The 12,812-nt window shown below is 42.2% G+C and overlaps 5 protein-coding genes across 5 annotated transcripts; 4 read left to right on the top strand and 1 right to left on the bottom strand.

The window, feature by feature from the left end:
• Positions 1-19: 19 nt before the first annotated feature.
• On the top strand, positions 20-2,901 carry SJAG_02197 (vacuolar import and degradation protein Vid28). Its single transcript, XM_002173373.2, has 3 exons — positions 20-1,437; positions 1,479-1,784; positions 1,835-2,901. The coding sequence occupies exons 1-3, from the start codon at positions 277-279 to the stop codon at positions 2,597-2,599; spliced, it is 2,232 nt and encodes a 743-aa protein (XP_002173409.1). The 5' UTR covers positions 20-276; the 3' UTR covers positions 2,600-2,901.
• A 204-nt stretch (positions 2,902-3,105) lies between these two features.
• Positions 3,106-6,547, top strand: SJAG_02196 (IPT/TIG ankyrin repeat protein; the record flags this gene model as incomplete). Its single annotated transcript, XM_002173372.1, has 2 exons — positions 3,106-6,364; positions 6,534-6,547. 2 exons carry the CDS (start codon positions 3,106-3,108, stop codon positions 6,545-6,547), a joined length of 3,273 nt encoding a protein of 1,090 aa, XP_002173408.1.
• Positions 6,548-6,720: 173 nt separating this feature from the next.
• Positions 6,721-8,051, top strand: SJAG_02195 (hypothetical protein). Its single transcript, XM_002173371.2, has 2 exons — positions 6,721-7,476; positions 7,548-8,051. Exons 1-2 carry the CDS (start codon positions 6,847-6,849, stop codon positions 7,818-7,820), a joined length of 903 nt encoding a protein of 300 aa, XP_002173407.1. The 5' UTR covers positions 6,721-6,846; the 3' UTR covers positions 7,821-8,051.
• Positions 8,052-8,102: 51 nt separating this feature from the next.
• On the top strand, positions 8,103-10,645 carry SJAG_02194 (telomere end-binding protein Pot1). Its single transcript, XM_002173370.2, has 4 exons — positions 8,103-8,615; positions 8,667-8,787; positions 8,870-9,823; positions 9,896-10,645. The coding sequence occupies exons 1-4, from the start codon at positions 8,556-8,558 to the stop codon at positions 10,411-10,413; spliced, it is 1,653 nt and encodes a 550-aa protein (XP_002173406.1). The 5' UTR covers positions 8,103-8,555; the 3' UTR covers positions 10,414-10,645.
• SJAG_02193 (seven transmembrane receptor-like protein) lies at positions 8,583-12,677 on the bottom strand. The gene is made up of 3 exons (XM_002173369.2): positions 12,558-12,677; positions 12,434-12,506; positions 8,583-12,219 (listed from the first exon to the last, which is right to left on the bottom strand). Exons 1-3 carry the CDS (start codon positions 12,651-12,653, stop codon positions 10,850-10,852), a joined length of 1,539 nt encoding a protein of 512 aa, XP_002173405.1. The 5' UTR covers positions 12,654-12,677; the 3' UTR covers positions 8,583-10,849.
• Positions 12,678-12,812: the final 135 nt, after the last annotated feature.

Raw genomic sequence — 12,812 nt, 5'->3', positions numbered from 1 at the left:
TTTACATTCATTGTGAAACTGTTTGATCACAACGAAACTCTTAATTGTTGTTTTTTTTATGTTCTCATATTCCATACCTACGTTCATTCAGACTTGCGTAACACCGAAACTTCAACCTATCCTCAAATTCAATTTTGTGAACAAGGAATAGAGGCAGTCAGCTGTATTTTGGTTACCTAAATCTTGTTCTTCTAAAAAAAATTAACAACTGACGGACATTGATTCTTCAATTGTCCAATTCTGCTACTTCTTTAAGGGAGTCGACGAAGCAAAATAATGATTCTTGAACAAGAAGTTTTGAATCTAAATAACTTCATTAGTACTCAAAAGACTCATCCAGATGACCTGTTTAAGCAACTAGTATTAATTAGAAATGCTATCATTGGAAGACCCGACAGAAAAGACGCCCTTAAGGATTCTAACCTAATAAGTTTACTTATGCAACTTTTGGAACACAATGGAAATACAAAGGACGAAAAAAGGGAGATCTTTCAAATATTACGATCCTTTTTTCGATTATCGTATTTTGATGTTAAACCACAATGGTTACCAATCATTTTCGATGCATCCATTATTATGTTAGACGAACTAAAAACGAGTGATACGGAAATCCAATTGTCGTGTGGATCTGTAACGTTCCAATTGCTACATGTAATTCTTTCAGACAACAAACGGAATCTTGAGCCGTACACAAATCAATTACAACAACTGGCTGAGCTGGTTTATAGAAACTTTATCCAAGAGATGTCAGTGTTGCGGATGTTTCCGTCTTTATCAAAGACAATAACGGACAGCGCCGAATTACTGATCACCTGCGTGGACAGAAGCGTTCCTTTTTCTGTGCCATCAAAGGAGATCGTCTCTGTCCTGTTACAATACTTAAGCCCCAATTCAAAAGAGTTTCCGGAAGTTTTGGAGCGGGCTTTCAGTACTGCGAAAACACTGCTGGTCCGACTGCTTCAGCTCCTTAACGTTATCTTACAAAAGATGCTTGAAAATCAAACATTGGTGAAGTCTATCACTGAATGTGACGTCTCAAGTGCTTCGAAATGTGCTAATCGTTTGCTATCCTTCATCGGCGATTCGGATGTTGATATTCGACTTCCAGCCGCTACGGCGCTTGCAAGACTATACCTTCTTAACTATTGTACACGTTCCGTCTATCAAGCACGTATTGAAAAAACTGTAATCCCCACATTGTCTAGATTATTGGAGAAAAGAAGCGAGAATACGTTCCTCGCTTTACAGGTTTTGGAATTGCTACTTTGCGACAACGAAGACTTACAAAAAGCTGCTGTGGGTGCCAACATTTTTGAACGTTTTGGTAACTCACTGCTCCTGCGCTCTTCTATTTTTGTTGACATGCGTGATTGCGACCTTCATCAACCCTTGTCTTCTTTGCGCCCAAAAACGTCGTTAGCAATCCGAGTTAGCAAGGTAACGTTTTCGTTATTTAATTTTTCTACTAACATGACCAGACGTGTTATGAAATCCTAGCAATTCTAACGTCTACGAAAGACGAGTATAGAAAACTGTTCTTAAGTAGCGGACTTATGAAACCACTCATTGAGGATCTTTCAAGCAAATACGTCAATGTTCGAATTGCTAGCTGTGAAGTGTTACGCAGTCTTAGTCGAAGTGTCTTTATGCAACGGGTGACGTTTACGGAAATGGATATAGTTACACCCTTACTCGAAATGCTTCACGATCCCTCTATAACGGTTCGTTCCACGGCTACTTCAGTCGTCTGTAACATAACCCTAGGGTTTTCCCCACTGAAAAGCGTAAGTTTTTTGAGGGCGGGCAAGATCATTATTACTAACTTATCTTATAGAAATTGCTTGAAACAAACGTCGTGGACTTTTTGTTCCTTAATTTGAGAAGTGAGGATGAAATCTTACGAATGAAAACGGTTTGGGCACTGCGTCATATCGTTTGTGACGATAGTATAGAAGTGAAAAGGTCTATATTACATCGTTTGGAACCGCATCTCTCGGAACTTGTAACTGATCGTTCCATTTATGTACAGGAGCAGGTACTACAATTCTTTCGTAACTTCTTATGTCAAAAGGTTAATAGCATTGATTTGCTTCTCGAAGTTATTCCGATGCCTGCATTGTCGCAAATAATAACAGACAAGCTTTCTTTGCATATTCCTTCACTTTATGCTCCATGCCTGTTCACTTTGGTGCATATTGCCGCTGGAAACGAGGTCCACAAAAGCGCTCTAATCTCGCAGCGTGAACTCATTCGGACTGTGAAGATCGTTGTTGATGAGATTATTAACCAGTTACAACCTGACGAAATCCTGCACGATAATGTGGGATATGTGCACGAAACGGCCAAGCAGAGCAAGCAAGCGGATAAAACTGTATACGCTGATGTTGTTATAAGTTTCTTATGGTTATGCATAAACCTTCTGTGGGTAAATAATAAAGATTCTACCTCAGAATCTGTCGCAGCCCGCGCTAATACTATGCGTGAAGCTGGTTTTGTCGAGACTTTGAAAAAACTTCAGTATCATTCTTCTCCGGATGTCTTAACTCGGGTTCATGATGCACTTACACGGATGGACGAACAGATCCCTCCTTGTGATTAGTTTCTACTGTGCCCTCCTTAACTTTTTATTTTAAAGTCTCCACACCTTTCCATCATTTATGTCGTTCCCATATTGGCAGGCTTAACCTTTACTAAGGTGGACTATAAATGTGTATATTTACTTTTTTTTTAATGCTTTTTAATGAATGTTTAATTAATGTAACTCGAAAATCACAAAACAAGGAATTTCTACTTAGTACCTTATTATGGTAATAAAAAGTATATCCAATTTACTTAACTACTCTAAGTATATTATTAATTTCCACATACAACTTAAGCCTATCGTTCAATTGTTAATAATCCATTACTAAAAGTGGCTGCAGCGATGGTGTGGTGATTGCCCCTACAGAACCTCACCACCAAAAATAACTTGGAACCTCGCCTCTCCCCCCAATGGCAACACTTTGTCTTTGCCAATAGTTACTGAAACATTGAACAGCTACTAAATTATTGAATTGACACATTAACGTCAAGTTATTTTCATGAAACGCTGGTTCAATTATTGCTATGAATTTTGATTTGCCTTTTGAGCAAGTGCTAGGCGATTCTGAACTCAGTATCCTTGACAAGTCTTCAGACGAGACACGTGTCTCCTCGACACGTCCTGAGGGGCGGTCGTCATCAGAGGGATACTCGTTTTCTTCTCCGGAGTTCATGGAAGGTGATAATGATGCCTTAATGCATGAGTTTTTTAACTTTGACGAAACTGTCGACAGTAACGTTCCAAGTTTCATAAAACCTCCGTCAGTTTTTCAAGTTTCTTCTCCTTATTCTTTGCATACACGTGATGAAAGTGAAGTTCAGTTCCGCGGGCTGGATGATTCTTTCAAAATTCTAAAGCAGCCAGGCGTTGATATGATTTACGAGAATAACATTTTACCTGGAGGACAAAACCTTAAGCAAACCACTTTAAATCCATCGCACATGAACTTGAACAATGGCTCGCTAAAAGATGGCACAACTCTTGGGCCAGCGGTCAAGTCTGAGTACTCTCCGGTGAGCGCTGCTCTTTCAAGCACTCTGCTGTCACCTACTAGAAACATAGGGGAAACTACTGACCCTGTTTCTCTTACACACGAGGTTCCCGTCTCGTCAGTCCCATTGCAACTCCCCCCTCAAAGCAACCTTAGTTTTTCGGTGGACCATTTACCAGCCCAGAACGAGCAAAAATGGCGTTCTCGAGTTGAAACGAACATGCTTTTTGAGCTTCGGGTCAATACGTTAAACGGTCCAGTTAGTTTTGACTACATCCGTCTTCCTTCTTGGGCTCATCGTGAAGACAAGAAGCGAGCTTTTAAGCTGCAACTTCAGGTTAAGCCGGATTCTTATTTACAGCTTGTACCCACTGTCATGGTCGCTGACAGAAAAGCCGTTGTTCAAACATGTTGCACCCGTTGTTTGCTTCGTGAAAGAAAGCGTAATGCTCGTTCCCAACCAGATAAGGAGAAGACGATGCAAGCTTACAACAAATTGAAAGCGAAAGAACGGATGTTGACCGATGCTCCTCAAGAGGTTAAGCGTCAACTACAAATGGATATGCTAAATCTGTTCCCACCTCTTGATGATATTGATGAGGACAGAATGATTATGGTGTTCACTGGTCCTGAATACGTACCACTAAGTCCTGTTGGTGCTAATTCAAAGATGGCACAGATTTATGCACGTGTTACCTGTTATTCATCACATCAAAGTTGTCCTTACTTTAATATTTACTGGGGTTTGTACGACTGTAATGATAATCTGGTTGGTCATGTTCTTTTCCCGGAGCCGGTGACCGTGTTAGATGATCATAAGAGCCGCCTTCAAGTTCGTGGTGATAAGCATCAAACGCCGACAAACAACGCTCGTGTTTCTGATGCAAACTCTAAGTCAATTAAACAACAAAATGTATTCCCGGATTATGCTCAGATGGCTCCTACAGATTTTGACCAATTCAGTGGTTCTTACTATCCAGAAAAGCGCCGCCGTGGTTATGTTGAAAGCAATGTACCAATGAGTGCCACCTGCATCCCAGCGACCACGAACCCTGGTTTAATATCTAGTCGAAGTTCATCTACTATGTCCAATATGTCTTTGAATCCAAGTCTTTCTGCTGCGCCGTTTCAGCAGCATTTGCATCATATATCCAGTGATCGTGACGAGCACCGACCATACAACAACCATCACACTGTTGTAATTACTGGAAATCGTAACTCGGTCAATGTACCCTCTGACCAGGCGTTGCTTAACGAAGCTAAGGCACCTTTTTACACAGACTCAAAATTACAAACGCCTGTCTCACAAAATGCTATTCGTGATGGACTTGATCCGCAACTAAAGATGGCACCGTCAATGGGTTCTGTGGGCCCTATTTTGCCTGAGATGAACTCGACGTATCAAGCCCTTAATCAGCAAACACAAGGAGCTTCCCCTCCTCCTATTATTTCAAGAATTATTCCTAACCGTGGTTCTATCTTAGGTGGTTACGAGGTTACTGTTCTTGGTGCAAATTTCGCCAATGGATTAGTGTGTGTTTTTGGAAATACCCCAGCAACATCTACCTACTCTTGGAGTGATTCGACTATTGTTGCTACTTGCCCTCCGGCTTCGGTTCCTGGGCCTGTTAAAGTGTCTTTCCAAAATGACACGCTGCAAGATACAAATCAAAACGATGTTATTTTCACATATGATGATGATCTCGACCATGAATTATACAAACTTACTCTACAGGTAATTGGTCTGAAGCTTACGGGTTCTATTCAAAATCCCTTAACTTTGTCAAAGAGGCTGTTGCGTTCTTGGCGTGATGAATTTGCTGGCTTTATCAGTAATTCTTTGCATGGCACGCAGAATACAACTCATAGTGTGGCTCAAGATTCCGATGATTCTTCCTCCTCTAAGGTCGCTATTCGGAAAATGCTAAAGAGTCATAAGCTGCCATATTCTGATGACTTGGAGGGAACGGTCTTCTCATCCTTGAACATTACATATGAGACTGAGGGTTTAAGTGCGTCTGAACTCTCTGCTGAAAATGAGTTGGGTCGAAGTTTACTACATATGTCTTCCGCAAGGGGCTTAACGAAAGTTGTTTTCTTCTTGTTGACTCACGGTGTGGATGTGAACAAGGGTGACTCATTGGGCTACACACCTCTTCATTACAGTGTACTGTTCAACAATCCCGAAGTTACAACCATTCTGCTGGAGCACGATGCCGATGCGGACTTGCTGACCAATAATGGCTTTAGTGCTTTGGAACTGGCGAATGCTTCGACAAAGAAGATTTTCCTTGATCTGTTTGAATCTATCGAAAAGTCAACTTTCATTGACGCTTCTGCGGGCGCTGATAAGTTGAAGTCCGAGGCACTATGTGACAGTCGGGACTCAGAAAATACTGCTTTCACGTCTGCTACCGAAGCACAACCGGACGCTTCTCTTAAAAGTCGAGAGATGCCCAAGGCGTTTGGCTTCCTTCCGTACGATCCCGAGACCGTGTCTCAACTGAAGGATGTACCTGCAATGATGCACAAGGCTTTTATTTCGAAGCTGAAGAGCATCTCACTTATTCCGGATGAGGACCCTCCTCCGTATTCAGAGTCTGTAGCGAAGAGCGAAGGAGCTTCTGGAAGTTCCACTGATTCTGCTGCACAGAGCAAGACACACGATACGAGTAGCGTGTGGTGGTCTTTGAAGTGGCAATCCCGGTTAGTTGGTCGGGGTAAAATGTCCGCGTTGACTCCAGATGAAGAGCAAGTTGTTCGTGAGCAAGCAAAGAAATTGAAGAAGGGAGGTTTGGATTTCATGTTATTTTCTTTCTGGCTCCCGGCACTGTTTATACTTACAATTTTGGGTTTACGTGGATACATTTACTCAGTCGGAAATTATGTATATGGCTGTTTGACATCAGCTAACTGAGTATGCATATTTACAACATATTAATGACTGTCACGACTGGCTAGTTAAGCAACAGTGATGTTGAACACGGGGTTATTGTTTTGTCTGTTGGTGTTTTGACCATTTAATTTATTCTGCTTCTTTTTCTATAGAATCATTTTCGTTTCTAATCGTAATGAAATTGCATGTTCCATCGCTATTTGGTTTTCTAGATAAAATGCAACGTATTGACATTCGTAGTCCCATGGAAGTCTTAAAGATTTTAGTTTCCGTTCGTTTTTCAGTGCGTGGTGCCTTGGTCTTTACCACTTGCTTCAGAGTAGAACTTGTACTCTGTGATTTCACTGCAATTGACGAAAAAAGCGGATTGACTTTCGAATGCAGGAGAATAGAACACTAGTTAATGAACAACCAAATGTTTTTCCAGGTTCTACCTCTGCAAACCCATCGAAATCCGCCCTCAACATAATTAGTGAGACCATCGGAAACATCGATTACTTATACGAGCAAAATGACCTGTTTGTCACGCAAAACATTCTTCTACAGAGGGCACTTTGTTTAAGTGAAAGCTCAAAGCTGTCAATGCTTGATGAAATGAAAACTGTAATTCAATTTAGTCAAAATACTGAAACACGGCTAGATCGATTGACACTTGAAAACGAAAGATTATTAAAAGAATCCGAGACTTGTGAACGGCTGTGTTCGGAATTCAGACAGGAGAATCAATACTTAGCAAATGCGTTTACGGATTTAAAAGAGTTACGTTTAGAAGAGGAACTACACTTGAAAGCTATTGCTGCGAGAATGTTTAAACTGGTTGGTTCCGATCCAACACAAGTATCTCAAACAAACGCTCTATCACGTTTGAAGACCGCTGCGGAAATGCTAGAAGCCGAATGGCCATTAAAAAATGAAACAATTCGTTCTTTACAAGAGAAAGTTAAACAACTTCAAGACGAGCTAAAACTCTCAGCCTCCCGTTCAAACCAAACTCATGAGATTTTTAATGTACGAATTCCAAGTCAGATTGGAAAACCGGATTTTTTGTGTGTCAATAAACGTGAAACTAACAACGACAGGGACCAAATTTAATTGCCGCACATCAGCTAGAAACATTTAACGAAAACACACAGCAGGAATTTGAGCTTTGTCAATCGTGCTTGGCAAGGTTACACAAGGCACACAGTGAATCGCGAGTCAACAATATTCTTCGCAACCTATCAAATTATGCCAATGCTGATCCAAGTGGTCCTAACGAGTTAGAGAATGTTGCTGAAGTATCATGTGCTCAGCTTGAACCTTCAAGTAAAAGTTCCGATATCTATTTGAGCGAAGATGCTTTTTCTTCTTAACACGAAACGGCAAGAACTTGTGGTGCAGGATTACGATATCAGTTAAACCTTCAGACACTTTCTCAAACCTCCGCGAACAATTCACACTTAAACATCATCATTCTTATTAATTGAATATTTCTACAAAACGCAACAATGTTGCCTCCATAAATACTCATAATTACTCAAAGACTAATGTTCATCCAATTTATACCTTCACTCAAGTTTGACTGTCTATGTAATAATTTTTTGCTCTTCTCTTTCTTAGCATATAAAATTGCCATAACGTGAAAGAGGCTAAAAGTCAATCTAACAAAGAAATAGAGATTATGGTTACTTCTTACTCAACAAAAAAACGAGAACACTGTCTTAAACGCTATTTAAAACCTAGTTCTTAGTAAAAACACTGCTTCTACTTATTGTCGTCAGAACATTAACCAGTCTAAATGAACAACAAAATCTTCTAACACTAGATTATATCTTCTGGACGAAAAGTTTGGATGAAACATTTGCTACTATAAAAGATTAGTGAACTTTTAAGTTCCCCGTGCATCGATATTCTGTAAAGAATTAGTAACGAAAGTGTTTTTTGGAATTTCTTAGTTGAACGATCAAAAACAAAAAAGAACGCGTTTTTACTGCTTTAAACTTGGTATATTTCTAAATGCTTTTTCAACTAAGGTCGCTACGAGTTACAGGTTACTTAACATTGTCCCAGAATTTAGAACAGAGAATCTGTTTTTGCTTTGGAACATTATGGACATAGATTTGAACACGAACGACGTTACAAACATAGACCGACCTTTGATCCTCAAGGTTTGTTAAACAGGAATTAATTTGCTTTAAAGCGTGTTGCTGACCGGACAGGGTGTACGGTATCATACAGCAAGACAGTGCTGGGGGTTTGAAAAAACGGGCTCTGTCGTTAACGTTATTGGAGTTGTTAATTCCTTCAAAGCTCCTAAAAAGTCTCAAAAAGGAACGAAAGGTTTGTGCAAAAGGGCGTACTATAAAACAATCGTGATATATTCACTGCGTACTTAGTTCATCACTAACGCTTTGATGAATAGACTGGAGTGTATCTTTCGTACTATGGGACCCCTCGTGTACAGAGGCTTTTTTTGGACTCCACATGTTAATATTTAGCAAAGAACTTAACGAACTACCGGCCATTGAATCTGTTGGTCAGATTGTAGCTGTTCAAAGCATCTCATTGCAGAATTTTCAAGGCCGTGTTCAAGCATTATCGAAGAGCTACTTTCGGTTTGCGATATTTAATATGAGTGCTAACGGTCTACAGCCCTCCACTCAAGATATTCCTCCTGCCCGCAAACTTGTATGTACGAAAGAGGAGCTTCAGTACGTTGAAACCATTCATGATGCTTGGCTCAAATCGAGAGAAGCCATTTCCGTATCGCGGGAAACGACATATCTTAGTGCAAGAGTTCCAAGTCCACCCACTCACTTCAACCCAGTTCCCATTTCAGAAATCCACCCTCCCGGTTACTATAAAATAATATGTCAGGTAATTCGAACCTGGTACACGGTCAAAAACTTTACTGCCTTCGTATCCGATTATTCAGACAATGAGCTGATCTACGAACTTTTACCAAAAGAAGATGGGACACATTCCAAGTCTAAAACCATTTACGGCCGTAAGCTTCTACGGGTGACGTTGTGGGATCAAAACGATATGTACTGTCGAAAGTTCGTGAAAGAGGGCGACTACCTATTACTTAGCAACGTGAAGGCAAAACTCGATCCGCGTGGGAATCTTGAATGTTTGATCCAAGGAGACCGAAACATTGAAAAAATACATGTTCAAAAACTACGACCAGATGATGATCTACTTCTCAACCTAAAACGTCGGCGACTTGAATATTTCCGCGCAGAGAAGGATATCATAAAGCGAAGTCGAGCACCTGAAAAAAAGGAACCAGTTGGCAAACGACTCTCCTCAACAGATGTCTCATCTCAGAAGGATAAACCCGCTTCTAGCAATGGCATCCAAATGAATACAAACGGTACGCAATCACTGTGTTCTGCAAAAAACGGTTTCTATTTCTACTGGGACTAACACATATTAACGCATCCAGTCATCTCTCAACATACAGAGATTCCAAGAACCACAATAGCGCAAGTTCTTCACTCACCAGAATGTGTCAATATTACGCCCAAAAAGTTCCGACTACTTGCTCGAGTTGTCGACTTTTGGCCGCGCAAATTGTGTGATTTCTGTGTTCGGCGTTGTCCCGGCGAAGAATATGTCTGGATGTTTGTACTATTAATGCAAGATGTTTCACAGGCAACACTTCCTGTAATATTCTACGGAGATGATGCTGCAGCATTGCTGAATCTGTCCACATTGCAACCGCAAAACCTTCGTCGAAACCGCAAGGCGTTGACGACCATGAAAGAGCGAATGTTTTTACTATGGGGCAATTTGGAGGAAATGATTCAGGAAAAGGACAGCCTTGAATGCCGACTAAAGCATCTTAATAACCCTTGGTTTGAGCTGTGCGTCTACGAATACACTTGCGAACAAACAAACGAAGGGAATGCTAAGGAGTTTGGAAACAAACGCTGGCGAGGGTTTGGCCTCCGGATAAAGTAATCTTTACTATGAGAAGGCACATCACCGAGTCTAAAAATAATATTTTTGGAGAGCCCGCTGCTTGTTCCTAGCATCCTTTTTTTCTGTTCATACAAACATAACGAAACCACCTTTGAGTAAACATATTATAACGAGATTTATAAGTAAGAAAAAGAAGTAAAATAGACGTAATCAGTCGGTGGAAACATCTCAGCAATTAAGAAAGTCATGAGAAGGAAAGGGTAAGAGAATGTAGAATGAGCGTCGTGTATCTCGCGCTCGTTGTATACGAGTTATGGAATTTTGCTGTGATGGAAAATACCAATTTCAAGTGAAAGAGTGTTAATGTGTATGGAGTGTGAGAAAGAAATAAGAAAAAAAAAGGGGAAATCAAATCAAGGACAGAAAAGAGAACCGGCTGTTGTTGAGTCGACAAGCGACGCGCACGCATTACAGACTAATTACGGTTCGCTCCGGTGGTAAGCGCCTGACGCTCTTCCTCATCGCTATCATCGTCAACAGCAAAGAGAGCATGATGGTCATCGTTGGACTCGAGCTTTTGGAAAGAAGCACCGTTAGTGCCAGCGGCCTGCTGCATGGACGAACGGGCCGAGCGAGGGAAGCTTGTATCGGACAACGAAGTAGCCATTTCAAACTCGTCCACATCTTGCGCGACTTGCTCACTCATGGCGAATCTACGGTTGTTTTCGGTGGGACGCCAGAGATAAAGAATGGTGCAAAGGAACACCAAGGCGACAATGTCCACGTAGCCGTAGTTCACGAACCAGGTGGCCTTCCAGAACTTGCGGTAGAACTCCATTTGTCCATACATGATGAAAAGAACGATGGAAGTGAAGATGATGACGTTGTACACGAGCAGGAAACCAACAAGCAGCTGCCACAAACGCTTGAACATCATGGCCTTTACAGTTTGCTTACGGTTGCGCAAATCACGGATCATCGAGAGCAAGGCAACGATGGTCCAAATGAAGGAACCAAAAAGCGTGATCAGGTACAACAGGGCGCACAGAGCAACAAAGAGCGATTGCTCCGCATCCTCCATAAGCGAGATACAGGCCAAGTAAATACTGATGAAAATAAACTGGAAAACGGCCAGCAGTTGACAACGACGCAGCACCGGACCGAGCGAAGGCACGACGATGGAGTAACCCAGCGAGACAACGAGCATCAGAAAATTGAAGTACACATCACGGGCAGCGCTCGAGAAAGCCATGACAAGAGCGGTAAAATGAGAGTAGCCCGAATAACCGTGGCTGTTGATGTAAAAGTAGTTGACGCACGAAAGAATGGCGTTGAGAACGAACAGAAGAATCTCAATGGTGATGTACTTTTGCAAGGGAAGAATGTCATGACGGTACTTGATGATCAAGTATCCCCACCACGACGAGACAACCGCCAAGACAATCAACATTACAGGGTACAGGTACAGACGAGGATAGTCAGAGGCATCCAAGTCACCAAAGTAATTGTGCCAAGTGGCCAGAAGCTTGTAGGTCTCGCTAGAGCCTTCAAGAGGGTATGTGAAGACACAGTAAAGACCAGTGGTATCGACCTCGTACACCATAGGAGCAGTCATTTCGTCGAGCTTGATGATCTGCGACAAAACCGAGTCGTGGGGGTAATCCGTGTTGACCAAGTACTTGCCAACTTCATTTTCTCCACACAAACCGGCGGAAACTGCCTCGTAATCGCACATATAATAAATGACATCGCCGTTGGAGATACCAATGGCTTCTTCTTCTTTCCAGTTGAAGATGAGCACGCTCACGCGGCCTTCGCCGACCGAGCTGTAGTCTTCCAAGTCCACTAGAGAGAGTTAGCAGGGAGGGAGAGGGGGAGGGGGACGAGAGAGGGAGGGAGAGAGGACACGGGAGTAGACGAGACGAGAATGTTGAGCTGAACATAAAACATTCCTGGGTGATCCTTGGTGATCCTCGATGATCCTTGATGATCCTTGGTATCTGCTGCTCGACCACTCTACAATCATCACGGGGCCCGACTCTCATCCTGGTCTACTTACACTGAATCTTAGAAGTCTTTTTAGGACTGGCGTACATTCCATTGCAGACTTGACGCTCTTCAAAGGAAGACGACTAGAACGGGTTAGCGGGCGTCGGGGGAGCGGAGCCGGGAGAGGAGCTTACAATTTCATTTTGGTTGTCTCCTGTGGTAGAAGCAAGGGCAAACTGCAGACGCAGCAGCGCGAGAATCGTCAAAAAGATACTCCCGAGTGTTTTCATCGTGTGCGGTGGTTGGGAGTGGGCAGGCCCGGTGAGGATGGTAGGGATTAGTGAGGCCTAACGGGGTGCAACGAACAGCAGCGAGCTGCAGCGGAAACCAGCGAGGAACAGCGAATAACGAGCCACAGAGAAGCTTGCTAAACACCGTTGGGGGGCGGT

The sequence above is a fragment of the Schizosaccharomyces japonicus genome (genome assembly GCF_000149845.2).
Source record: "Schizosaccharomyces japonicus yFS275 unplaced genomic scaffold supercont5.1, whole genome shotgun sequence".
NCBI lineage: Eukaryota > Fungi > Ascomycota > Schizosaccharomycetes > Schizosaccharomycetales > Schizosaccharomycetaceae > Schizosaccharomyces > Schizosaccharomyces japonicus.
Note: the sequence above shows the minus strand (reverse complement) of the source record. Positions and strands in the feature narration are given on the sequence as shown.